Below are 26,443 nucleotides of genomic sequence, written 5' to 3' on the forward strand. Positions count from 1 at the left end.
CTTACTGATCTGTGTTGGGCTCAGTATGTGGCACAGTAAACACATTTATGCGGTAAATGATGTATCGATTCCCTGGGTACAGAAGCGCCGTGCACAGATATTACATAGGCCTCCGTGGCCGCAGGGAGTGCTGGCCCCTTTCCAGCTCTCGTTCTACGATTCTCCGTAACTGGGTGCATGTGGGATCCCTTTCCAGTATCAGGTGCCACATGACTGTCAGCAGCTTGAGCGGGTAATGTCTGCAACGTCCGAGGCTGTGCAGCAGGACAGTTAAGCCTCCTGTGTTCGTCCCCCACAAGACGCTCGCCACAGGACCCTCCCTTGCTACACGCCCGCCCTCCCCGTGCTGCAGCTCTGCTCACCTGGACCTGCTGCAGGATGTTCTTCAGCTGAACCAGAAACTCCTTTGCTTCTTTTGCCTTATCGGAAACTCCATTTAAGGCCTGTGACAGTTGGGCCTAAAAAGATACCGAGCGGTGAAAAGACAAATCCGGCGTGAACGGCCCAGAGTTTGCGCCGCACCCGAAAGGCTTGTGGGTATGTGAGGGGCTAGAACGGATCCCACGTGCTGGAGCCGTATGGACTGGGAGCCCTAAGGCATCCTCTGGAAGTGGGACGCAGCCTCCTGTGGCGGTCCCCTTAGCCCTCCAGAGTCCTCCCCTTGCAGAGGGTGGTGTGGACAGAGGGGGCTCGGAGGGGACACCAGTTGCTGGCACCCAGAGGTGGAACTGCCAGCCCGGATGGAATCTATGGCCTTTTTAACAAAATGCATACACGTGCAATCGAATTGGTTTTCGAACCTAGCTGCTGGAGACTGATGACCTTGATTGTGGCCATATTGACCATGAGTCACATTTTGCTAATTAAAAAACTGAAGACGGGGCCAGAAAGGCCAGGGTCATATCCGGCCCGCCCTTCCCCTCTAGCTTCAGGTCTTTGTTCAATGTCACCTGGTCAGCGAGGCCTTTCCTGATGACCCTATGAAATAGCCCTCTCCCCTCGCTCTGCTCTGTTCTTCTTTATAACATTCATCACCACCTGACACAGGTTTGTTTACTGACGGTCTCCCCTAGCCTGCACGTAAGCTCCCTAGAGCAGGGACCTTGCCTGGTTTGTTCACCTCTAGCACTGGGCACATGGTAGAACTACATGAATATTTGCAGAATGGGTGAATTCGTGAATGAGATTCTTTTTTTTTTTTTTAAGTTTATTTCTTTTGAGAGAGAGAGCGTGCACATGCATGCAAGCAGGAGAGGGGCAGAGAGAGAGGGAGAGAGGGAATCCCCAGCAGGCTCCACACTGTCAGCACAGAGCCCAATGCAGGGCTCGATCCCATGACCCATGAGATCATGACCTGCGCCCAGAGTTGGACACTTAACCGAGCCACCCATGTGCCCCAGTGAAGGTGATTCTTTAGACCGTACCAATGATTCTCAAAGTGTGGTTCCTAGACCGGCAACATCGGGGTCACCTGTCACCTGGGACTTTGAAACGCGACTTCTCTGGCCCCACCCTCGGCCCTGCTGATCAGAAACTGGGAGTGAAGGCCCAGGAGCCTGGCTTTTATGAAGCCCTCTCAGGGGATCTGATGTAGTTTGAGATCCACTGAACTGTACCAACACAGCCTGGTTGAACGTCTCTGGGGAACATGGTAAATGAAGCCATGGAGTGGAAAAGACCACTCAGGGAAAAATGAGGAGAGAGAAGGAGGGAGCCTCAGACCCAGGAAGCATCCACACTCAAGATGAGGTCAGGGTGAGGTCTGGGCCCTGTCCTGCCCCTTTCTCCACTGGCCTCCCCATCCCTATCCCCACCCCAGGTGGTTTAGGCTCCGCCCCCCACAGCTCACACTGGGGGTACCACTTTCTATTATAAGTATCTATGCACGAAGACTAGCCAATGGAACTTACGGGAATGACAGAAGGGTTCCGTGTCTGCTCTGATTCGGCAGCCACCAGCCATGCGTGGCTGCTGAGCACTGAAAAGTAGCCAATGTAACTGAGGAGGTGCATTTTAAATTGTATTTAGTTAATGCTTCACATGTGGCCAGTGGCTGCTGGTGTGGACAGCCTTGGAAGGTTACAGGTCCCAGGATAACTCAGCCCATCCCCAGAAAGCTGCACCCACAAAGAGACTGAGATGTCAGGATCGTTCATGGGCCCCAAGAGGATCTTCAACAATCGGGATTTTATTTATTTATTTTTTCAAGATATATTTATTTTTTTAATTTAATTTTTTAAAATTTACATCCAAATTAGTTAGCATAGAGGGCAACAATGATTTCAGGAGTAGATTCCTTAATGCCCCTTACCCGTTTAGCCCATCCCCCCTCCCACACCCCCTCCAGTAACCCTCTGTTTGTTCTCCATATTTTGAGTCTCTTCTGTTTTGTCCCCCTCCCTGTTTTTATATTATTTTTGTGTCCCTTCCCTTGTGTTCATCTGTTCTGTGTCTTAAAGTCCTCATATGAGTGAAGTCGTATGATTTTTGTCTTTCTCTGACTGCCTAATTTCACTTAGCATAATACCCTCCAGTTCCATCCATGTAGTTGCAAATGGCAAGATTTCATTCTTTTTGATTGCCGAGTAATACTCCATTGTATATATATACCACATCTTCTTTATCTATGCATCCGTCAATGGACATTTGGGCTCTTCCCATACTTTGGCTATTGTTGATAGTGCTGCTAGAAACATGGGGGTGCATGTGTCCCTTCGAAACAGCACACCTGTATCCCGTGGATAAATGCCTAGTAGTGCAATTGCTGGGTTGTAGGGTAGTTCTATTTTTAGTTTTTTGAGGAACCTGCATACTGTTTTCCAGAGTGGCTGCACCAGCTTGTATTCCCATACAATAGGGATTTTAAATGCAAGTTTATCAGTGTCCAGAAAAGTGTGGCACCTTCCTCCCTATTACACTCTCCCAAAGCATGGGGCCCACAGTGGCTGCAACAGTTCCTTCCCCAAGTAGGGGGGAGGCATCTCCCATGAACCTATATAGTCCTTGATGCTGGGGACTTTGTCTTTTGTCTTTGCATTTCTAGCCAGTGATGCCGGCACAAAGCAGGGGCTCAGAAAAGCCTCACTGGCCGGATAAAAAACAAAACAAAACAGATTGATTGCTTCACTGGAGGTACATGCTAACATGGGACAGATTCCAGGAGACCTATCACTGCTGCGCACACCCTTTGCCAGCAAGAAGTTCTGAGAGGCGGCATTAGTGAGGGTCCTTCACCCTCCTCCTGGTACTTGGAGCCAACATGGCTCTGTCCCCACTCCATCCGGCCAGCACCGGCCTCCCAGCAGCCCAGCCCACCGCAGGGCCTGTCCACCTGCTTCCTGCTTGGCAAGTAGACCAAGGAGTGTGGCAAGGAGCCCAAGAACAGAGTGATTTTGAAGGACACAAGTGACCTTAGGCAAATACCCAGCTCAAAGGGGAATAATCTCACAGCTTGGTAGACACTGCTTCCAGACCCACCAGCCTTGCTGCCTGATCTTTCCAGCTCCTTCTTCTCAATGCACCCCCAGAGAGGCTGTCCAAGCACACACCATCCCAGGGCCCAGCAGCGTGCTCATCCATGTGGGGGCTCCTGTACTCTGGTCTGCTGTTTCCCCCACGGAAGAGCCTCTGATGGCAGTGTGAATGCCGGGGGGCATCATTGGAAGTCCCACAAGCACACACTTGTACTTTTCTTGACCCCCATTGCTCTGTGCGTGAAATGGCCACAAGTCACCTCTACTTGCCGGGGGGACAGCATTGTAGAAGCTGGACCTGGGCATTCTAGTGGAAAAGGAGCAAAGGTTTTGGGGGCAAAGGTGGAAATCACTTCTCGAGGGACAAATGGTTTATATGTTGGCTATGTGTTAGGGGGTTACAGCATATTGTGTTTTGCTTCAGTTTTTCTTTTTTTTTAATTTTTTAAATGTTTGATTCTATTTTTGAGACAGAAAGAGGCAGAACATGAGCAGGGGAGGGGCAGAGAGAGAGGGAGACACAGAATCCAAAGCAGGCTCCAGGCTCTGAGCTGTCAGCACAGAGCCTGACGCGGGGCTCGAACCCATCAACTGCGAGATCATGGCCCGAGCCGAAGCCGGATGCCCAACTGACTGAGCCACCCAGGTGCCCCGCTTCAGTTTTCCTTAAGATACATGCTTTTTCTTTTCTACAGGGACTATTTGGAGTGCTAGCAGAGGACATGGACAATTGTCCTTTTATTTATTTATTTTATAAAGAACATTTTTTAAAGTTTTACTTATTTATTTTGAGAGAGACAGAGACAGTGTGAGCAGGGGAGGGGTAGAGAGAGAGGGAGAGAGAGAATCCCAAGGAGGCTCCACACTGTCACTGTCAGCCCGACTTGGGGGCTCGAACTCACATAACCATGAGATCATGATCTGAGCCAAAACAGAGAGTCAGATGCTTAACTGACTGAGCCATCTAGGTGCCCCGAGAATTGTCTCTTTCTGGTCTGAGAAATAAGAATGGATCGTGTTGTCTCTTTGGATGGTGACTATACCAAACTCTTGGAAAGAAAGGAAATATCCAGGCAGAAGGTGAAATTTTTTTCATGACTGAATGGATTTTTAAAAAATCTTTGATTCCAGGATGGTTAACATACAGTGTTATATTAGTTTCAGGTGTACAATACAGTGATTCATGACTGCATGGATTTTAACCTGAATCAAAAAAGTTGCATGTTATGTCTCCCTATTCTTTTTTTTTTTAATGTTTATTTATTTTTGAGAGAGAGAGAGAGAGAGGATGAGAGACAGCAAGCGGGGGAGGGGCAGAGAGAGGGAGACAGAGGGTCCAAAGCAGGCTTGGCACCAAGAGCAGAGAGCCCAATGCGGGGCTGGAACTCACCAACCATGAGATCATGACCTGAGCCGAAGTCAGACGCTTAACCAACTGAGCCACCCAGGTACCCATTATGTCTCCCTATTCTTTTAAGGCTGGAATTACATTCCTGTAAAGTCTCTGAATGGAGACAGGCAGCTTGAAAATATAAGTATTTCCCAGCTGGGTCAAACCAGCTGCCTGCCTGGCCCAGCAAACTGTCTTCACCAAGAGCAGCTTCTAGGTACACAGGGCAGTCCTCTGCCTTCGTCTTCCATATTCTGGATGGCGGTGCAGAGCATTATAACGCATGGGGCATGAGAACTCTGGGCCAGCGTGGTTCAAATCCTGGCTCTGTCACCGGCTGTGTATCATTTTTATTTCTTCCTTCCATACGCCATCTCTTTGTTCTGTAGTGTCCTCGACAAGACGGGGATGATAGTAATAACCCCTCCCTCCAAAGACATCTTACCATTATGCAAAGACCATGTGAGGATACAGTGATGGGGTGGCTGGCCATTGGTAAGGCAGGAAGAGAGGTCTTAACAGGAAGTGACTCAGTCAGCACCTTGATCTTGGACTTGCAGTCTCCAGGACAGTAAAAAATGAATCTGTTGTTGATTACCTCGGTGTGTGGTGTTTTGTTAGAGGGGCTGAAAGAGACCAGGGCGTGAATTTATCTAAGTTACCTGACTGGAATCTATTATATTTTCATTGCAAATGGCCTCAGAGATCATTCTCATCCATTTGTCATGGGCTCTGTGCAGAAGGTCCTAAGCTGCCTCTGTTTAAACTCGGTCCTTGTTCTCGAACATCCTTGGCTAGACACCAGGGGTCTAGACATGGCTCAGTCCAACCTTCCATTTCATACACGAAAAAACTGAGCCCCTAGTAAAAGGTGACTGTCAAGGAGTGCACAAATGCATTAGCGTATTACCTTGATGGTAGATGGCACAAATTATACGGGTAGTATGCCTTACACACAGTAAACACTCATGAAATGTTTCTTTCGTGAAGTTGCCCAAGGTCATACAGCTTACTAAAAGCCATTCCTGTTTGAATGTAAAAGGTCTAGAACCCCCTAGGCACCCCTCTCAAGGAAAATATTGTCCATAGGCTTGAAGGGGGTGGAGGAATGAGACCCATGTTATTACAGTGTCTATTTGTGTTCATTTAACACCAGCTACTAACATTTGGAGAACATTTTTCCCATGAGCTGCTGAATCCTTCCTTTTAGCACTAGAGACCCCACTACCAAATGAGAAAAGGCAAGGCTCCCAGTAGAACTGTTAGCCCCCATCAACTGGGGAGTGAGGTAGGGCTTTGAGTTCAACGCTGCCCATATGCCCTGATGGGGGAAATGTGTGGTTACATGATGAAGCTCACCACTTAAAGGTCATGCCAGGAAACTGAATCCTGCATATCCAAATTACCTTGTGACTGTTGTCTCTCAAACAGCTCTGACCATGTCATTTCCCCTCTCACCAATGGCCTCCACTCCCCACTGAACCACGGTCCAGTCCTTAGCTCAATGTCCAAGGCTCTGGACATTGTCACCCTCTCTGGCGTTACCTCCCAGGGCTGCCCATGTGGTTTCCACCCTTCGGTCAGACTGGACTCAGCAACCCCTGGGCTCCCCTCCTCCTTGCTTGGGCTCCTGCAGTTCCCTCTGCCTCACAAGCTCTCTCACTTCTGCTTTGCCTGCTGTTGCCTGTTAACATCCCATCCATCTTTCCATCCATCCATCCATCCTTCCATCCATCCATCCATCCATCCATCCATCCATAAAGACCCTTCCCAAATGCTACCTCCTCCTGAAGTTTTGCGACCTTCAGCAAATGGAGTGTTCCCTTTGAATTCCTCAAACAGGGCTGGCTTCTAGGACATACCTCACTGTCTTTGAGACAGGTGGCCCAGGAGAAGTGCATTAACTTTCCTGTCCTGTTGGCCAGTCCCAGCCCCTGGTGCCTGGCAAGCTTGCCCTGTGCATGTTGTGTGGGCAGCACGATGCCTTACACCTAGAATGTGCTGCATAAATATCTGTGTCAGTGAATTGATTTTGTTCTGGATTTTGTCTGACTAGCTCCCTTGAGCTATTCAAGACTCAATTCTCCCACCTGCTGGGCATAATTAAAATGGCCATGTGGCCACTCTGAACCCACCATTTCCAGGGCACAGAGCCCCATATGGTACTGGTCATTGGCAATCTGACCCTACCCTAGTGATTGAGATGATTTTCATGACTTCTGGGTGTTAACTCTTTCTAGTTAATTGCCACCACAGATCCACCCAAAGGTAGCCATACTAGGTGGGACTTCTGATGTCCTTCCACTCCTGGCTCCTGCTTGAAGACCTGAGCAAACTGCCAACAGCTGGAAAAGCCCTGTCTCATAGCAGCACCCTCCTTTCTAGCTGGCAGACAACAGCTTTGTTTTCCAGTCTTCTCCAACCTGCTAGCCACACGCTTCAAGAGCCCAGTAACTAAATGAATAAAACTGTCCTAGTTGTCAGCCTGAAGTGAGGCTCGGAAAGCCAGTGGTGGGATTTGATTGCCGTTACTATTGAAGCAGATGCAGTGACAGAGCTGGAGACTGGAAAGCCTAGCACTCCAGTCCTTGGAGACGGCTCACAGGGACAGGTGGGTACATGGAGTTCCCAGGAGGGAGGAGTGGATAGACCCACGCAGGGTGCTGAGATGGGAATGAGAATACCCTCCCCACAATGAGCAGTGGCAGCCAGGCCTCCCAGAATCCTCTAACCCATAAGACCCTTCCTTCCCAGTCGGCTCCCAGGACTCAGCCCCCACCCCCAAGGGGCCAAGTCATAGAGACTTTGATCCACAGGGTGTGAAGGACTGATACTAAGGGGCAACATAGACAGGGCCCTTAGGTAGAAGTCTGCTTTGAGACAGATCAGACCGGTATTTCCTCTGAGGGGAGCAATGCTGAATGGCAGACTTCTTCTGGGTTTACTGTGGGTCACAGGCTAAGGGGACCCCCTCCCCCAGTAGCACAAAATATCTTTGCCGGAAGAACTAAGAAACCAGGGGTTACCCAGACAGCTTCTTTCCAGTGGATATGGGCCAGGTTTGTGGGGAGTCCCCTGAAGCAAAACAGTTTAGAGGATCACAGCTCTGTCCCCACTGGCTCCCTGTGTTTCTGGCCACTAAGCCAGTAAGGAAGAGACATGGTGTTTGAATGGGGCTCTAGATGCTAATCCAATGCTCTGCTCTATGAGCCTGCCAACCCCAGAACCTCTAGATGGAGGCTACTGCCATGGCCCTGTCAACACTGAAGAATTGTTATCTACGAAGACCCCACCCTCCCTTACTGCCCCCACACAGCGTTGATGCGAAATAAGAGAATGTTCTGAGAGGATCTGCCTTGTCTTGACTTCTCAGACTCATTCAGTTCCCCTGGTTGTGAGTTCTTAGGCTGTATTAGTTGCCTGTTGCTGCTATGACACGTTACAGTAAACTTAGTGACCCATGCCAACACTGGTTTTATTCTCTTACAGTTCTGGAGGCCAGAAGTTCAAAGTGAGTCTTATGGGGCTAAAATCAAGGTAAAATCATGGCTCATTCTTTCTGAAGGCTAAGGGAGAATCTGTTTCCCTGTCTCTACCACTGTCTAGAGGCACTACCCCCATCTGGCTCTTCCTTCATCATCCAGCCTCTTGCTGTTGTCCTCATGTCTTCAACTACCAACTTTGGCCTCCTGCCTCCTCTTACAGGGACGCTTACGATGACATTGGACCCAGTTGAGTAATCCAGGACCGTCTTCTTATCTCAGACTCCTTACAAAGTCCTTTTTACCATATCAGGTAACATATTCACAGGTCTGAGGATTGGGAAGGGGATGTTCTTGGGGCCATTATTTAGCCTGCTACACCTGGCAGCTGAATTTATCTTTTCCATGAACACTTTTTTTTTTAATGTTTATTTTTGAGAGAGAGAGAGAGAGCGTGAGTGGGGGTGGGGCAGAAAGAGAGGGAGACGCAGACTCTGAGCCAGGCTCCAGTCCCGGAGCTGTGAACACAGAGCCCGACGTGGGGCTTCTGACAGACTGGCTACAGATGGGAGGTTCCCATGACCCCCTCCTCGGGGTTTGATTAATTTGCTACAGCAGCTCACAGAACTCAGAGAAACACTTTACTTACTAGATTATTAATTTATTAAAATGGGATATAACTCAAGATCAGTCAGATTGAAGAGATGCATAGGGTAAGGCCTGGGGAAAGAGTGCAGAGTGACCATGTCCTCTCTGAGCCATCACTCTCCCCAAATGTCCATGAATTCACCAGCCAGGAAGCTCTCTGAACCCTATCCTTTTGGATTTTGATGGAGGCTTCATTACAGAGGCATGATGGATTAAGTCATTGGACACTGGCAATTGATTCAACCTCTAGCCCCTCTCCCCTCCCTGGAAGTTGGGTTGGGGGTGGAGGAGAGGGTGCCAGAGTGGGGAGGGGCTGAACAGCTTAACCCTCTGGTCCCATGGCCAACTGTAGGTTACCTAGGGGCTTCCCAAAAGTCACCTCATTAATGTAAAAGAAACCTTTATTGCTCTCATCACTTAGGAAATTTCTAGAGTTTTAGGAGCTCTGTGCCAGGAACTGGGATGAAGACCACATATATATTTTATTTTTAAATCACAATATCACACTATCATCGCATTAGGAGGGTGTGAGAGGCAGACTAGAGAGGTGGGGGAGGGGCACACGGGCAGCTAAACTCTAGAAGAGCAAACAGAAAAGAGGACTTGCTTTTCATCTGTGAAGGGCATTCCCAATGGCTCTCTCTGCTGTCACTAAAACTAGATGTCCTGTCCCTCAGCCTAATCAAGTGCCCACATCCAGCAAGTCTCCACAGGGAAGTACCACCAGGAGCCCTCTGCACACAGCCCGGCTTAGAGACAGTTTGCTGTCCCTCCTCTTCCTGTGCTTCTGGGGTACTTGGCTTCCTCTGGACCTGCCTTTCCCACACCTCCTCTGCAGCGTGACACCCCCTCGGGAGACACTAGAGAAGGGATACATTGAAAAAGGAGCTGGATATTCACAGAGCATCTGGCACGCTCACACAGAGGAGGAGGTGGTGAAATGGGGTTGCATGGGCCCCAGGGTATTTCTCCCACCTTTTCATCCTCTGCTAGTAGTAATGTGTTGGTTTTTAAAATTTGTGGCTGGAGACGCATGAGCAGTGTTAAGACATACCCGCCCCCACCCAAGCAGGTGGCCTCCTCAGTCTCCCAGGGTAGAATCCTACTCCCCACTTGGGGAGTCCAAGCCCACTGACGTCTTTTCCTTGCATCTTCTGAAATGTTCTCTTCTGCTGGGTAAGAGCCGGAGGACCCAGCAACTAGGACCCCAACGACTAACACAGTGGTGACCTTCCAGCTTCATCATTCCCCCGGGAGGCCTCTGAGCTTTCCGTTCGTAGATTTATCTTCTGTTCGAGATTCATGTGCCTGGTAAGACACATGACCTTGCTGATCAGGCAGACGTAGATGCCATGGGACTATGTTAGTAAGACGGGCAGGCCTCTGACAGGGGATAGAAGCAATCCAGATGGCCAGAGCAATATCTTTCCATTATCCCAGCTTCCATCTGGAAGGGAGCAGGGAGAGGCTGACTGCCGTTTTCCCGCAGTCAAGATACTTCTCAATTCAAGCCCTCACCCTTGATCAGCTTCAAGGGGATGTGTTATGGGTTTAATTGTGTCTTCCCAAAGAGATATGTTGGAGTCCTAGCCCTAGTACCTCAGAATGTGAGCTTATCTGGAGATATGGTCTTTACAGAGGTGTTCAAGATCAAATGACGTCGTTAGGGTGGGCCTTAACCCAATATGACTGGGGTCCTTATATACAGACACAGAGATAGACACTCGTGGAGGGAAGACACCATGTGAAGACTTGGGTTATGCAGCCACAGGCCAAGGAACTATCAGAAGCTGGGAGAGAGGCCTGGAACCAATCTTTCCCTAGAGCCTTTGAACCAAGTGGCCTTGTGTTGCCTTGATTTCAGACTTCTGGCCTCCAGAATTGCGAGAGAATAAATTTATGGCATTCCAAGTCACTCAGTTTGTGGTACTTTGGTGTTTTTTGTTGCTGTTGTTTATTTACTTAAAAACTTTTTTTTTACATTTATTTATTTTTGAGAGATGGAGAAAGACAGAGTGTGAGCAGGGGAGGGGCAGAGAGAGAGGGAGACACAGAAGCCGAAGCAGGCTCCAGGTTCTGAGCTGTCAGCACAGAGCCCAATGCGGGGCTCGAACCCACAAACTGTGAGATCATGACATGAGCTGAAGTCAGACGCTTAACCGACTAAGCCACCCAGGTGCCCTGTTTATTTACTTTTTGAGAGAGAGAGAGAGAGAGAGAGTGAGAGAGAGTGAGAGAGAGCTCAAGCAGGGGAGGGGCAGAGGGAGAGAGGGAGACAGAGGATCTGAAGCAGGCTCTGTGCTGACAGGGGAGAGCCCCATGTGGGGCTCAAACTCACAGACCATGAGATCATGACCTGAGCCAAAGTCGGATACTCAACTGACTGAGCCACCCAGGTGCCCCAGTTTGTGCTACTCTGTAATGGCAGCCTTGGCAAAATGCAAAAGGGTCTAAGCAAGACATTCACAGAAGTCCTGCTTAAACCATAAAGCCAGGGGTTGATCCTGATCTGTTCTGTCCTACCTTGAAATGGATTCCTCCTTCTATAAAAAATCCTGTCTCTGCAACAACATCTCTCCCTCTGACCCTTGGGGTTCAAGGTTTTCTCTTCTGCAGCTCATGCAGAACAAAGTCAGAACTCCACCAGGCCGTCAAGATTTTCATCCACTCATTGGTTTACTCAATCAACAACCATCTGTTGGCCTCCCATAGATGAGGAAGACACGTTATATGGCTGGAAGGATTAGCACCTTCTCCCTCCCTGGGCTAACTTGAAACCCAGGCACCTACGTTCCAGCAGATCCACAACCCTGGCTTCTCCCCCACAGCTGTGAGCCCTTATCCCAGCTGTCACTTCCACTAATAATGGACTCTGCTTGCCCAAGTCTCACTCACAGTTCTCCTCTTCCATGAAGCCTTCCAAGAGTCCATGAGTTTGTGGGACCCCTTCTCCACTGTTCTACCTTGGCCTTTTGCTTTCCCCAGTGATAGTCCTTATCACTGTGTGTCTTGAGATCTAGTTCCTTGCCTACCTGCTGGTGTCACTCACTGGCTTGGGACTTTCAGAGTGAGAAGTTCTGTGCCTGCATAGAACAGGCACTCAGTAGTGTCTGTGAATTGCTCGTTAGTGAATAGTGAATTGACTGAATCTCGTGCCAGGGACTCTGGGGGCAACAGAAAAGCAGGGATAAGTCTTAGTTCCCTTGGGTGAGGTCCAGGGGAGCAGCTGTGGACTGTACTTTGTTCTATTTCTAGGGACTCTGATGCCCCGTTCCTGAGGTAGCGTTACCTCCTGGCCTGCCCTGTCTGGCTCATCCCAGCTTCATGGCCCCTTCCAGGGGTCCTATCCTGGTGGGGGTGCCTGAGCTCCACTCCTTTGGGCAATTTTAGATTCTTCCCCATTTAAGATGAGAAACATAGAGCCAGACGCTTTTCTGACTTCCTTCCTTTGCTTTCCTTAGATCCCTCCAAAGCAGATGGGTGGAATGGAGGGAGGTCTGGGGGGAGGGGAGGCTCCTTTCTTGCAGAGAGGTTTCAGATAAAGGCTATGCCAATCCAGACAACGGTGGAGTGTGGCCAGGAATGGATGCCGTGTAGCTACATGTTGGCTGGCTTGACTCAGAATTTCCTGCAGATGGATATTTTCCCTAAGTCAGCCACTCAGGCTTTGGTAGATGGGAGACGATGACTGAAGTGCTTCCAAGGTCCCAGTTCAGCTTCACACTAACTCAGGCCCTGAGAGCACGATAAGCTGACCCTCTACCACCTGCCAGCCACGAGTTCAGATGCCCTGCCCCATGTTCACCCAGTGACTCCTAGAAAGGGACTTTGGAGTCCGGGTCTGAATGCAAACCCTAATTTTATGTGACCAAGTTTCTTACCCTCTCTGAGACTTTGTGTCCTTAACTGTGAAATGGGGTAATGATACATGCCCCCATAGGGCCGTGGCAGGGTATTAGTGAGAGCGTTCACAGAAAGCCCTGGGTTCAGGGGCATTCCACTGATGGTGGTTCTGAGCATAATGAGACCCCAGAGAGGGCTTCTCCAGGCAATTGCAGGGCCATACTTTTCTTTTCTTTTCTTTTTAAACTTTATTTATTTATTTTGAGTGGGAGGGGGCAGAGAGAGAGAGAGGGAGAGAGAGAATCCCAAGCAGGCTCCACACTGTCAGCACAGAGCTGGATGTGGGGCTCGAGCCCACGAACTGTGAGATCATGACCTGAGTGGAGATCAAGTCAGATGCTTAACCAACTGAGCCACCGAGGCGCCCAGGACCATAGTTTCCCTGCTGTTGGCCATCCAGTTCTTCATAATAGTACTTTATGCTGCTTTGAGAAACCGCCTTTTCCCCCATGGAGTCTGGTGGGACTGGAATCAGCCCTGATATCATCGCCTTCACTCCTACAAGGGGCAAACACATGCCCTGATCTAGGCCCTTAGTATACCAGCTCCTTAGAATTCAAAACTCAGCAAAGGGACAAACAGACCTGGAAAAATAAGCGTTTTTTCCATTGCTCCCTGACCAGATTCCTGCTATTAGACCATTCCTGTTGGGCTTGCTTCTCAGCATTTGGAAAAGCCTTTGGAACTGGAATGCTGGGTTCGAATCCCGGCTCACATACTCCCGTGTCCTCGGGTGAATCATTTCATCTCTCCCTGCCCCCATATTTCTCAACCACGGAAAGGGGGATAATGACAGTAGGTACCTTCTAGCGTGATAAAGTGCGTTCAGACGTGCGAGGAGCTGAGAACAGAGCGCATCTCCCATGCAGTGCTGTGCATGTGCTCACCACTGCTATGCCTTCAATCCCGGCCCTCAAAGCTCCCCCTGACTCAGCGAGCACTCAGCAAAAAAGGATGATATTTCCAATAAATCCTCTTCGATTCGAGTTGCCCAGAATTGAATTCTTTTGTTTGCAACACAGAACTCTAACTAATTTAGTGGCAAGGAGGCCAAACAAACACAGATAGCTGTGTTATCATTCATGATTCGATGAATCTGATCATTATGGAGATGGGGAGACGGGGAGACCTCTTTTCCTTCCTACCCACGACTCAGCTTCAGACTCCCGACTCTCCAAATGCTGACAGCTCAGGAGTTCTCCATGAGCTCTTGCCCCCAGGCATGCAAGGGTTGGGGGGCAGTCCGGCCTGTCCGCTGGGATCTTGAAGCTGCCAATATTGATATATCAGAGCCCCCAACCAAACTTCCTGGCTGGGACTTCATGCTGAGGTCAAAAATAAGAAGAGGCAGGCCTCCTGGCTGATATCACCAGGAAGTAGCTTCTAATCATTAAATATACCCATGGGCACGCGGTTGCTTCTTATTCCGAGAAGGGGGTCCATTAGAGCCAAGTGACCCTCAAGGGTGCCCATGTGCAGGAACCAGACTCAGAATAATTGGAAATTGCCTGTCCCCCCTGGGACTCGGGCTTGTCAGTTCCTGTCGCGGTTAACAGGCAAGGGCAGCGGCTGCGGCCACCTTCCAGACACAAACCACCTTAGCACAACCTGTCGGGCTGCGCCACACCTTTGCACCCTTGCCTTGCTGTTCACCTGCCTGATGTGTCCTCCGCTTTGCCGACGCACGCAGTTGTCATTCGAAAATCGGCTCAAGTGTCCCTCCTCCAGGTTGTCCTGTCCCCTCCCTCCTTCACTCTCCTGGAGTCTATGGAGATGCCCCTTTTCTGGGCCCCCATGTCACCCTACACCTTATTATATTATACTGTTGTCATGCGTTTATTTTCTCTTCGGCTAAGCTGCGTGGTCCTAGAGGATGGAAATTCTGTTTGCTCCACCTCTGTATGAACTACCAGGGTACAAAGTATTTGTTGAAAAAATGAATTATGTTTTTTATTAGACAACAAGACATGGAATTTTGTAACGTGAACCACGGATTGGAAGCAAGGATTAGAGCTCTATTTTAGCTTTGAATTTTTTTTCTTAAGTTTATTTATTTATTTATTTTGAGAGAGAGAGCATGAGTGGGGGAGGGACAGAGAGAGAGAGAGAGAAAGGAGAGAGAGAGAATGCCAAGCAGGCTCTGTGCTGATAAGCACAGAGCCCGATGTTGGGATTAAACTCGCAAACCGTGATATCATGACCTGAGCTGAAACCAAGAGTTGGACGCTTAACTGACTGAGCCTCTCAGGAGCCCCTCAAACTGTCACTTTTAAACTTGCTCAGGAAGTATTAGATTTATGTTTCCACCATAGTAGAATACATGGATTTTAAGCAAAATGAAACCATCCAGAAAAAGGTTCAGGACAGAGAAAAGAAGTTCAAGGAAAACCAAAGTGATAAAAAAGTCACCTCCGGACAGGATGCCCTCTTCCAGGAGTCGTATGTGTGACAGGGAATATCTACCCCTTCATCGTTCAGGGGTTCATGAGAAAAAGCCCAATTAAAAAAAAAAATCAGGTCTGAAAACAAATCTAAACATGGTTCTGGTAGAGGACAGTGCTAGATTTAAAAAGTGGTTCCTCATTATTATGAAATCAAATGAAAAGATAGAATTTTTTTATTTTAGAAAGAGAGAGAGAGTGAGTGTGTGTGTGACAGTGGGGGAGGGGCAGAGGGTGAGACAGAGAGAGAATCCACGCTCAGTTAGGAGCCCGATGCGGGGCTCAATCCCATGACCCTGGGATCATGACCTGAACCGAAATCCAGAGTCAGACACTCAACCGACTGAGCAACGAGGCACCGCGAAAAGATAGAAACATTTTGACCAAGAAACAGAGCAAGGCTCAGAAGGGAGAGGCAAGATAGTGAAGTGGAAAGAGTGTGGTTGTATCAGACAGTGTGAAGCTAGTTAAGCCATTGTAACAAACACTCCCACACACAACTCAGACGCTTCCAACAGCAAACATCTACTTCTTGCTCTCATTCCTTGTACGGATGGGGCAGGAAGTACAACCATCCCACAAGGAGGGCAGAAGGTGCTTTGAAGAAATAATAAAATGTAGTAACACGGGATGCCTGGATGACTTGGTTGGTTAAGCATCCCGACTTTGGCTCTGGTCATGATCTCCTAGTTTGGGAGTTCGAGTCGCACATCAGGCTCTCCACTGGCACCATGGAGATTGCTTTGGATCCACTCTGCCCCTCCCCTGCTAATTCTCTCTCTTTCTCCCTCTCTCTTTCTCTCTCTCTCAAAATAAATAAACTTTAAAAAAAGGGATGTTCTTAAAATATATATATATATAGATGGGGCACCTGGGTGGCTCAGTCTGTTAGTGTCTGACTTCAACTCAGGTCATGATCTTGTGGTTCATGAGTTCCAGCCCCGAATCAGGCTCTGTGCTGACAGCTCAGAGCCTGGAGCCTGCTTCAGATTCTGTGTCTCACTCTCTCTGTGCATCGCCACCCCCCTCAAAAATAAATAACATTTAAAAAATTCTTTTTAATGTAGCAACATGATGTCTGGAGTCAGTCCCTTTACTAGCCATGGGCTCTTGGGCAAGTCTTTGCTCTTCTATAGAATCTATATGTTGTGGATTACAGCACCTACTTCTGACTTGTGACAATTAAAATTGAAAAACATATCACACCCTGTGCCTTTTTTTTTCTTCCTTCCCTTGGGTCATCCACCCCTCCTTCTACGATTGCCTTCTTCCTCCATCCTCTACCTTCCATGCTGTTGACTTCAATGCAATGGATCTGATAGGAGTCAGAACAGCTTAGGGCAAGGCAAGTATTCGAGTGAGGGGGACAGGAAAGGAAGACAGAGACGGTGGGAAGAATTGCTTCTTAAATACAAGTGCTGACAATTGCTTCTTAAAGACAAGATTGTGGCTTTATATATTCAGGGAGAAATAAGAAATACATCCCTAATGTGTTTCACTATTTGTATATGACTTTATTTTAAAGGAAGTAACAGGCTAAAAAATAACATGCAAAGATACATATGAATGGCGACTACATTTGTAAAATTTGTGGTAAAAATTTATACACAATCTAAATTTTCAGGAATAATGATTAGATAAATGGTGCTTTATTCAGGTAACTGAATACTCAGCATCCATTAAAATGGCAAATATATTTCTATTTTGACATAGAACAATCTCCATGATAGATTGTTCAGTAGAAAGAAGAACATAACACCAAAAAACACATATAAAAAATCTCATTAGGGGCGCCTGGGTGGCGCAGTCGGTTAAGCGTCCGACTTCAGCCAGGTCACGATCTCGCGGTCCGTGGGTTCGAGCCCCGCGTCAGGCTCTGGGCTGATGGCTCAGAGCCTGGAGCCTGTTTCCGATTCTGTGTCTCCCTCTCTCTCTGCCCCTCCCCCGTTCATGCTCTGTCTCTCTCTGTCCCAAAAATAAATAAACGTTGAAAAAAAAAAATTAAAAAAAAAAATCTCATTAAAAAATTATATATATAGGGGTGCCTGGGTGGCTCAGTCGGTTAAGCGTCCGACTTTGGCTCAGGTCATGATCTCACGGTTCATCGGTTCCAGCCCCACATGGGCTCTGTGCTGACAGCTCAGAGCCCGGAGCCTGTTTTAGATTCTGTGTCTCCTTCTCTCTCTGCCCCTCCCCCACTCGTGCTCTGTCTCCGTCTCAAAAATAAATAAACATTAAAAAATATTTAAAAAATTATATATATAAGTAAGTAGTGTGTGTGTATACATGGTATATACCGTGTGTGTGTGTGTGTGTGTGTGTGTGTGTGTGTGTGTATGTATCTATCTATCTAGCCACTATTAAGGTAATTATATATGTGTGTGTGTGTGTCACACATTGTAAGTTGTAAAGGTACAGGTGATTTTTCACATTTTTCTTCGCATCTTTGTATTTTCTGGATTTTTTAAACAATGAGTGTTATTCTTCTTTTTCAATCAGAAAAAACAATAAAGCTATTTCTGTTTAAAAAAAAATAACGTGACTAAGATCTCATTTGAAATCTCCACCACTAAGCAATTTTAGAACGAAAACTAACAGCCCCATGTTCTTTCCCCCAAATACCTTCTAATGCAGGATTTAAATGTGAGAACAACGTCTTGACGCAGCAATAATACATATGTATTGTTGCTGCTTTTATTTCTGTATTGTAATTCCAGAGTAGCTAACATACAGTGTTAAGCGATGATATTTCTTTGCTGTAATCCTGGATGGTTAATATTTTCAATATAGTTACTTCTGGCGATTATCGTGAGGACTCATGGGAAAATGGTAAGGCTGAAAAGGCTCCTGTGAAGCCACCTTCCCCTCCATCCCTTCTCCTACTCTTTGCCCGGAGTCTTCAGACACCTGCAGATGTCCAGCACTGCCACCTAACACCCTCGGTCCTTCCCCTACCACAGGACCTTCATTGCCCCTGACCCACAATTGGAGTCTAAACCCCCACGGCCCTTAGTGAGTCTGGTCTCTGCAACGTCAGGAGCAAAGCCAGTCAATGTGGCTGAATATTGTCACAGGGTTTTAGGAAACAGTTGGTTTGACCTGCTTGGATTTGTAACTTCTGTCTCTTGATTGCCAGCTCTTTTTTTGTTTCATTTCTCCGTCCAGGTTGATTTATGAATGTTATTGTGTGCCATGGGTTGAATTGTGTCCCACAAAACTTCCTATATTGAAGTCCTAATCTCCAGTATCTCAGAATGTAACTTATTTGGGCTGAGGGTCATTGCAGATGTAATTAGTTAAGTAAAAAAAAATATATATATATATGAAGTCACAGTGGAGTAGGGTGAGCCCTTATTGGATGTGACTGATGTCTTTATAAAAAGGGGAAGTTGGGGGAGGTCTGGGTGGCTCAGTCGGTTAAGCGTCCAACTTGTGATTTTGGCTCAGGTCATGATCTTAAGGGTTCATGAGTTCGAGCACCATATAGGGCTCTTTGCTGACAGTGTGGAGCCTGTTTGGGATTCTCTCTTTCCTTCTCTCTCTCTGCAGCGCGCCCCCCCCCCCCCCCGCCACTTCAAAATAAGTAAATAAACTTAAAAAGCAAGGGAGGGGAGTTTGGATACTGAGACACACACACACACACACACACACACACACACACCCCTGGAAAATGCCATGTGAAACTGGGAGTTCATGGCCACAAGCCGAGGAAACACACCGAAGTAGGAAAGAGGCCTGGGCTGCATCCTTCCCTAGAGCTTTCAGAGGGGGCGTGGCCCTGCTGGCACCTTGATCTCTGACTTCTGACCTCCAGTACTGGGAGAGAATAAATTGTGGTGGTTTTAAGTCACCCTTTGTGACAATTTGTTTCAGCGGCCCTAACAAGGGGCCATGATGTATACTTCTTTTACCTATCTATCTAACCATGTATTCTTTCATATGTATTCACCGCATGGGATCATATCACACGTCCTCAGTCTCCACATCATAAATACAAGTACTGAGTTAAAGGGAAGGCAGGACAAGTTCCTCGTACCTTCAGGAGAGAAGTCGAGGACCGCAAGGAATGATTGCCTCAAAGGTATGATAGGGACCTTTACTCCATCTCATTTCATCCCACACCAGCCTTTCAAGTGGAGGGAAACTGAGGCAGGAGAGCCATTAAACACTAACCCAAAGACACAGCTCCGAAGTGATCCTAGATCTTTTGATTTCAATTCAAATCCTTCCCATGACTTCAGCCAGTGAAGGACCAGAAGGTCGGTCCCGACGATCCTGGGATAGATCTCTCTAGACATCCATTTTACGTGATGGTGTGAAGTGGTCCCGCCAGAGGACCGACACTGGAAGATGGACCCAGTGCCCTTTCACACCACACTTGACCCTGACAATAATACCACAACAATGATGATAATAGTGGCTTTCCTTTTTTGAACACCTACTACGGCATGTGCACTGCCTTAGTTTCTTAAAGTGCATTATCTCATTTAGTACAAGGTCATTCCCTGGCAAGTGATGGAGCTAATATTACACTGTATATTAATTACACTGGAATTAAAATTTTAAAACTTAATGACAGGGGCGCCTGGGTGGCGCAGTCGGTTAGGCGTCCGACTTCAGCCAGGTCACGATCTCACGGTCCGTGAGTTCGAGCCCCGCGTCAGGCTCTGGGCTGATGGCTCGGAGCCTGGAGCCTGTTTCCGATTCTGTGTCTCCCTCTCTCTCTGCCCCTCCCCCGTTCATGCTCTGTCTCTGTCTGTCCCATAAATAAATAAAAACGTTGAAAAAAAAAAATTAAAAAAAAAAAAACTTAATGACAAAAGCGATGTAGCAATGCTAACATCTAGGAAAAATCCACCAACATTTCCAGCTAGCTTCTGTCATGCCATGAGATCAGCTCACTGTTTCTGATACCACTTCCATATATAACGAGAGAAGGGAGTGCCATGCCAGCAAGTGTGGATGGCTCTTTTCAATAGGGGGACCAGAAAAATGCAAAATCCCTCCTCCCCTCATTTTCCGTACCGTTGGCTGAATCACACTCTGTTTCGTGATTCACCGTGGATTCATAAAGATTCCACTGGAATAGTCATTTGTGGCATTGCTCTTAAAACACATTTTGGTATTGTCACTATTCCTTTATTAAATAAATGTTTCTCATTGCCTACTGGGTGCCAGCCGCTCTGCTGGGTACTGTGAATACAAAGATAAATAAGACAGTTCTTGCTGTCAAGATGTTCAAAGTACAGTGTTATTTATGCATGTGATGTATAAAGTTGGTTAAATAAGGACAGACACCTGGTAAGTCTCTGTTAGCTGCAAGACCCCATCGATATGTATAAATAAGGAAAGTCTAATCAAGATGGGATTTTATTTTTAAAGCTCTCTGGAGTATTACAATGAGTATTACCTGTTATAATAAAGTCTCGTCTCTGTAATAAACTACTTCTCGGAGTAATAAAGACTCTGAGAGGACCCTATTGGCAGAAAAGTAAAATTGGGCACAGCCATGACCATGAAGACCGGCCAGAGAGCAGACAGTAATTCAGATCATGTGTGGGTGGTACCAAACAAGCCTGGGATAGGATGTCGGGCCCACAGACCCCACGGGACCAGAATCCTGACTTTGCCAACGCACAAAAAAACATTTGCTGAGTAAAGGCGAGGGGACCTTTTCATGGCCCAGTAACCCAAACTGCTTCGTTAGGATCAGGCCAACTGTCGTCACTGGTAACCATAATAGAATTGTTTTTGTGAGAATCACGTTTGATGAGAATTGAGAGTTTTCTTTCCGTGGTCAAATTACGGAAAATACCATTTGCCTTTTTGTTGGGACACCTCCTTCCTTTTCACCCCTCCAAATTCTTCCAGTTCTCTGAAACTCAACTGCACCTCCCCCTTTCCTCACAGCCCTCCCTGACGTCTCTGCTGGTATGACTCCCTACTCTGAGCCCGTTCATTCTTAGGTTGGTTCCATGCACTTTCAGTACAAGTTACTCGTGCTCTGGAGTTGTTCTTTATCTTTTGTGCCTCAGTGGAGAGATGAGCCTTCCTGTCTATCTAATGACCAATCCAAAATCACCCTATTAATCAGCCCTTGGGTCCAGTCCCTTTTATCGCCTCCTTTGTCCTGTGAATCTCTTTTCTCATCCAGCTCTCTCACTTCTTCTTCTCTTCCTCCTTTTCCTTCTTATTTTCCTTCTCCTTCTTCTCCTTCTCCTTCTCCTCCTCCTTCTTTTCTTCTTCTTTCTTCTTCTTGTTCTTCTTCTTCTCTTTCTCCTTCTCCTCCTTCTTCTTCTCCTTCTTCTTCTCCTCCTTCTTCTCTTCCTTCTCCTCCTCCTTCCTCTCTTTCTCCTTCTTCTTCTCCTTTTGTTTCCTCTCTTCCCTCCCCTAACCCATTAACCGAGCAAAGCAAGTTGAAATGTTCACAGATTTTTGTTACCAGGTTTTACTGGCAAACAGGGTAAATATAACACCTGGGGAAATGATGAAACATTACAAGAATCTTCTAAAGGATTATGCCCAAGCTGTTCCTGTTCTCCATTGAAATTGAAATAAAGCTAATGTTTAACCTTTCTTAGCCTCTCAAGCTAGATGTCCCCTTAAATGCAGCTGCTGGAATCCAATTACCCTCATTATTCTTTTACCACTCCAGATCCAATAAGTTTTTAGTAAGTCTCAGGTGCTAAAAAAATGGGTAACTGAGGATCCCTTGTTTGTTTGTTTTTTTTAAATCAGGAATGGCGTCATATTTCTCAATGTCCCTTTGCTTCAAGTGGATATATGTTAAGCCCTGGCTTACTCTACCATAAAACATTCTTCTTAACACCTCACACATTGCTGTACGTGTAAGTTCCTTCTTTCTTTCTTTCTTGACTGATAAAACTCACACTCATCATTCATAACATTAGCTCAAAGATCTTGTCTTCAGTCTCCCCCTTACTACTCTTTTCCCCCTCCCCATTTGAAACTCTAGGCAGAATTAACTGCCTTTTCCTCTCTGTTCCCTCACTGGCTTATTCACATTTAAAATATGGCACTTGTTCAACTTAAAAAAAAATATTTATTTACTTAGAGCACGAGAGAACACAGGTGAGGGAGGGGCAGAGAGAGGGAGACCGAGAATCCCAAGGAGGCTCCTCACTGTCAGTGCAGAGCCCGATGTGGGGCTAGATCTCACCAACCGTGGGGTCATGCATGACCTGAGCTGAAATCAAGAGCTGGATGCTTAACCCACTGAGCCACCCAGGCACCCCATCTGTTCTACTGTTTAATATTAATTCTATGCACATAAGGTTGTACATAGAACAACATTATCAAATGATCCTTCTTCTCCAGTTGGCGCTGAGCTCTCCTGTGGCCTGTTTTATGTGTATCCCCAGTCCCCAGCACAGCCTGTGAATTACAGTAGGTGCCCAACAAATGCTTATCCAATGGAATGTTTTGATTAGATAATACAGAGCCATGAAATGATGTTTGTTGTCATTCATATGCTAGAGGAAACATGAATAGACTCAGGAACGAAAGCTACCTTAACTGTGCAATGTTATAACATTACTTGGGCTCCATTACACAGATTCCATCACCATCACCATCATGACACCTGGCAAACCCTAAAGGAGCAAGAAACGTGACAGATAACAGCATGTATCCTTCCTGCTTTACCCAGGTGGCCCTGAGGCCTGTGTACCTGAACTGAAAAGAAGCTTTGGGCACCAGAGGGGACTTCCCATGAAGCACATGAGGTGGAAATCACTCGAGGAACTATTTAAATTTTTTTTAATCCTGTTGGAATACACTTTTCTGTGGGTCTCACACATTTCTGCAAGTCTGACCATGAAGTACTGATTACTCTCTTTTTCTGGACAGTCTTTCCAAGAACGTTTGTAGAGACAACAATCTTGGAAACTAGACAGCTGTTTCTCTCTGGAGCAAAGTGCCCCATGATAACTGCCCTTTATAAAATATTTGGGCTCTCTAAGTTCACGCTTCCTGTCTTGTGATGCAACCTACAATGTGTGCAGGTGGATCTGTCCCTCTGCATACAACCCAGGGTGAATGGAGGCTCAGGGAATTGGCACAGATATACTGACTGATACTCTGACTACTGCTATTGCTGGGAGTGATAAATTGTTCTTCATCTCTGCCTCGAGTCTCATGTCTTCTGCCTTCATGCATGAAATTGTAGTAACTGGATTCGAGAGCTTGTACATAGGCTAAAATTTCAAACGTCTCACAGTTCCTGACCCTGCTACTCCCAGCAGGATCTTCTTGACTTTAATGTGCCCTGGCTTGCCCCTTTGTGCATCTTCGTATTCACTAAAAGCTACAGGTGTGGCCCCTGCTAGATTGGACTGTAAGGAGGACACACATTCATCAGTGATAAGCTGCAAATACTTGGAAAGGAAGCCAATTTGAGAGGTAGTAATCACACCCTCCAAACAAGCCAATGGTATATGGTGTTGTTCCCATGAAGAATGTGAAATAGGGTGAATGATCTATTGTCTAGAGCAGGCAGTCATTTTGGAGTCTCTTTATTACATAGGACTGAAAGGGAGAAGCCACATGTCCCAGTGACTGGGAAGATCCCTGTTCCCTGAACTGAATGTTTTCAAGCAGCATTTCTTTAGCAGTGACCGAGCACTGCTCAGAAGTAGGGTACTATCTTAATGAGGTTTCTTATTCTTTTTGGTTTGATTCAAGTAGGCCACTGTTTGCTTCTTTATTAATCTATTTCAAAAGGTATTTAAGGCAGTTTGCAAGGGGCTATAGAATTCAATAGTGCATCACTTAAACGAGAGAAAAAGAAGGGTGAGGACATAAATGGAGCCAGAAATAAAGCTTGGAATCCGTAACATAATTAAATCTATTATGTATGTATCAAATATTTGGCTCTAGACATTTTGACAGCTGAAGAGAAAAGGGAACCTGATTAGTTACATAGTCTAAAGTGATCATTAGATTAAAAAAGGGAAACTTCTGCACCCCAGAAGTTGCGTTGAAGGAGGAATGTGACAATCACTACAGGGAAGGACAAAGCTCCACTGGGATCCTTCTTCCATCCAGAACAAAATCCTAAGCCACTGAGGACAGACAGCAACTCCTGTCCTTCTACCTCATTGCTCTGAATAAGGTGAAGACCTCTTATGGCTGGAGAAAGGGAAAGAGAAAAACCCTATGTTTCTGGGGGATATGCAGAAAACAGTCATGGGTCCAGACTATTTGAAGCTTCCTACTGCTGGAGAAGGGACAAGACAACTAAGAAAATGCAGAGGAAATCTGGAAATAAACTAATCAGTTGACAGGGCACGGTCTAGGAAAGAATCAGCGAGTTTGAAGAATAGTCAATAGAAATTATTGAAACCATAACACAAAGAGACAAGAAAAATGATTAAAGAAAAAAGAACAGAGCATCCAAGAACTGTAGGATGATATCAAACAATCTAACATATATGTTATTGGAACTCCAAAAGGACAAGAGAGGGGCTCCTGGGTGGCTCAGTCGGATGGGTATTTGACTTTGGCTCAGGTCATGATCTCACAGCTCATGAGTTCAAGCACCACGTCAGGCTCTGTGCTGACAGCTCGGAGCTTGGAACCTGCTTTGGATTCTGTGTTCTCCTTCTCTCTCTGCCCTTCCCCTGCTTGTACTCTGTTTGTCTCTCAAAAATGAATAAATGGTAAAAAGAATTTTTAAAAAAAGGACAAGAGAGAGAGAGCAGAGCAAAAAAATTATCTAAAGAGACAATATAAGAGAATTTTCCCAAAATAATAAAAGACATCAGACCACAAATCCAAGAAGCTCAGAGAATTCCAAGCGGGACATGAATATATAAACTTCTCTCCATCACTGCTGCCTCTCTCCCAATTAAAGTAGCCCAGACTACTGCAATCACCTCCAATTTGTCTTCCTGCCTCTATTCTTGTCCCCCTACTATGCATTTTGCAAACAGCAGTCAAAAATGATATTTAAAAAAAAAATCACTTCCAAGCTTGAAGGTCTCTGGCAATCTCCCACTGCATTCATTTACCATAAAATCCAACCTGTTTCCTGTGGCCTGCCAGGTCCTGTGTCCTCCAGACCCTGCCTATCTTTCTGCTTCTGCCACTTATTCATCTTTCTTATACTCCAAACACAGGGGCCCATTTCTGTCCTACAAACACACTGGGCACCTTCCACCTCTGGTTCTTGGTTCTTGTTTTCCCTATGAAATATGCTACTTTCAGAACTGGGCAGGGCTGGCCACATCTCATCCGGTTTCCAAGTCTTGCTTTTTCCATCTTTCCCCCAAAGAAGTCCGCCAAGTTTTTTTTTTATCACATTATTTTACTTCCATCTTAGTGGATATCAGATAATTTCTGATATTTTATTGGTTTCCAGCCTTTATTAGTACCACCCAGAATCCAACAATTAATAAGAATTAAGAGATTGGACAACATTTGCTTACATTTCTTAACACAGCCTTGACCTCATTTTTAAAAACTATGTACTGTCTGTGGGTGCCTGGGTGGCTCAGTAGGTTAAGCATCTGACTCTTTGTTTCAGGTCAGGTCATGATTTTACTGTTCATGGGATGGAGTCCCCTGTTGGGCTCTGTGCTGACAGCCTCTGCCTCTCTCATTCTCTCTCTCTTTCTCTCTCTCCAAATAAATAAATAAATAAATAAATAAATAAACAACAAACATAAAAAAACCAACAACTATGTATTGTCTGGGGTGCCTGGGTGGCTCAGTTGATCGAACATCGGACTCTTGATTTCAGCTCAGGTCATGATCCCAGCGTTGTGGGATCAAGCCCCAAGTTGGGCTCTGCACTGAGCATGAAGCCTGCTTAAAATTCTCTCTTTCTCTCTCTCACTCACTCTCTCTCTCTCTCTTTCCCTCCCTCTGACCCTCCCCCACTTGCACTCACTCTCTAAAAAATAATATATATATGTATATATATCTTAAAAACAAACAAACAAACAAACAAACAAACAAAAACAATGTCCTGTCCGAAAAGATTTTTCAAATGACATATGACCAAGGCCCCGTCTTCTGGCAGGTGCCAGTATTCCATTCTGCTATCTCTGTCACTTAGACCTCTTCTACACTCTTGAGCTCACT

General features: G+C 46.5%; 1 protein-coding gene across 2 annotated transcripts in view; it reads right to left on the reverse strand.

Annotated features, from left to right (window-relative positions):
* TRIM67 (tripartite motif containing 67) overlaps positions 1-26,443 on the reverse strand; it is a 54,282-nt gene that overhangs the window by 16,887 nt on the left and 10,952 nt on the right. For both annotated transcript variants that reach the window (XM_025915063.2, XM_086679688.1), the window contains exon 2: positions 363-458. In XM_025915063.2, coding sequence (XP_025770848.1) covers positions 363-458 — 96 coding nt within the window. The remainder of the gene's footprint in view (positions 1-362; positions 459-26,443) is intronic.

Source organism: Puma concolor, chromosome D2 (assembly GCF_028749965.1).
Source record: "Puma concolor isolate L17-30 chromosome D2, mPumCon1.1.hap2, whole genome shotgun sequence".
Taxonomy (NCBI): Eukaryota; Metazoa; Chordata; class Mammalia; order Carnivora; family Felidae; genus Puma; species Puma concolor.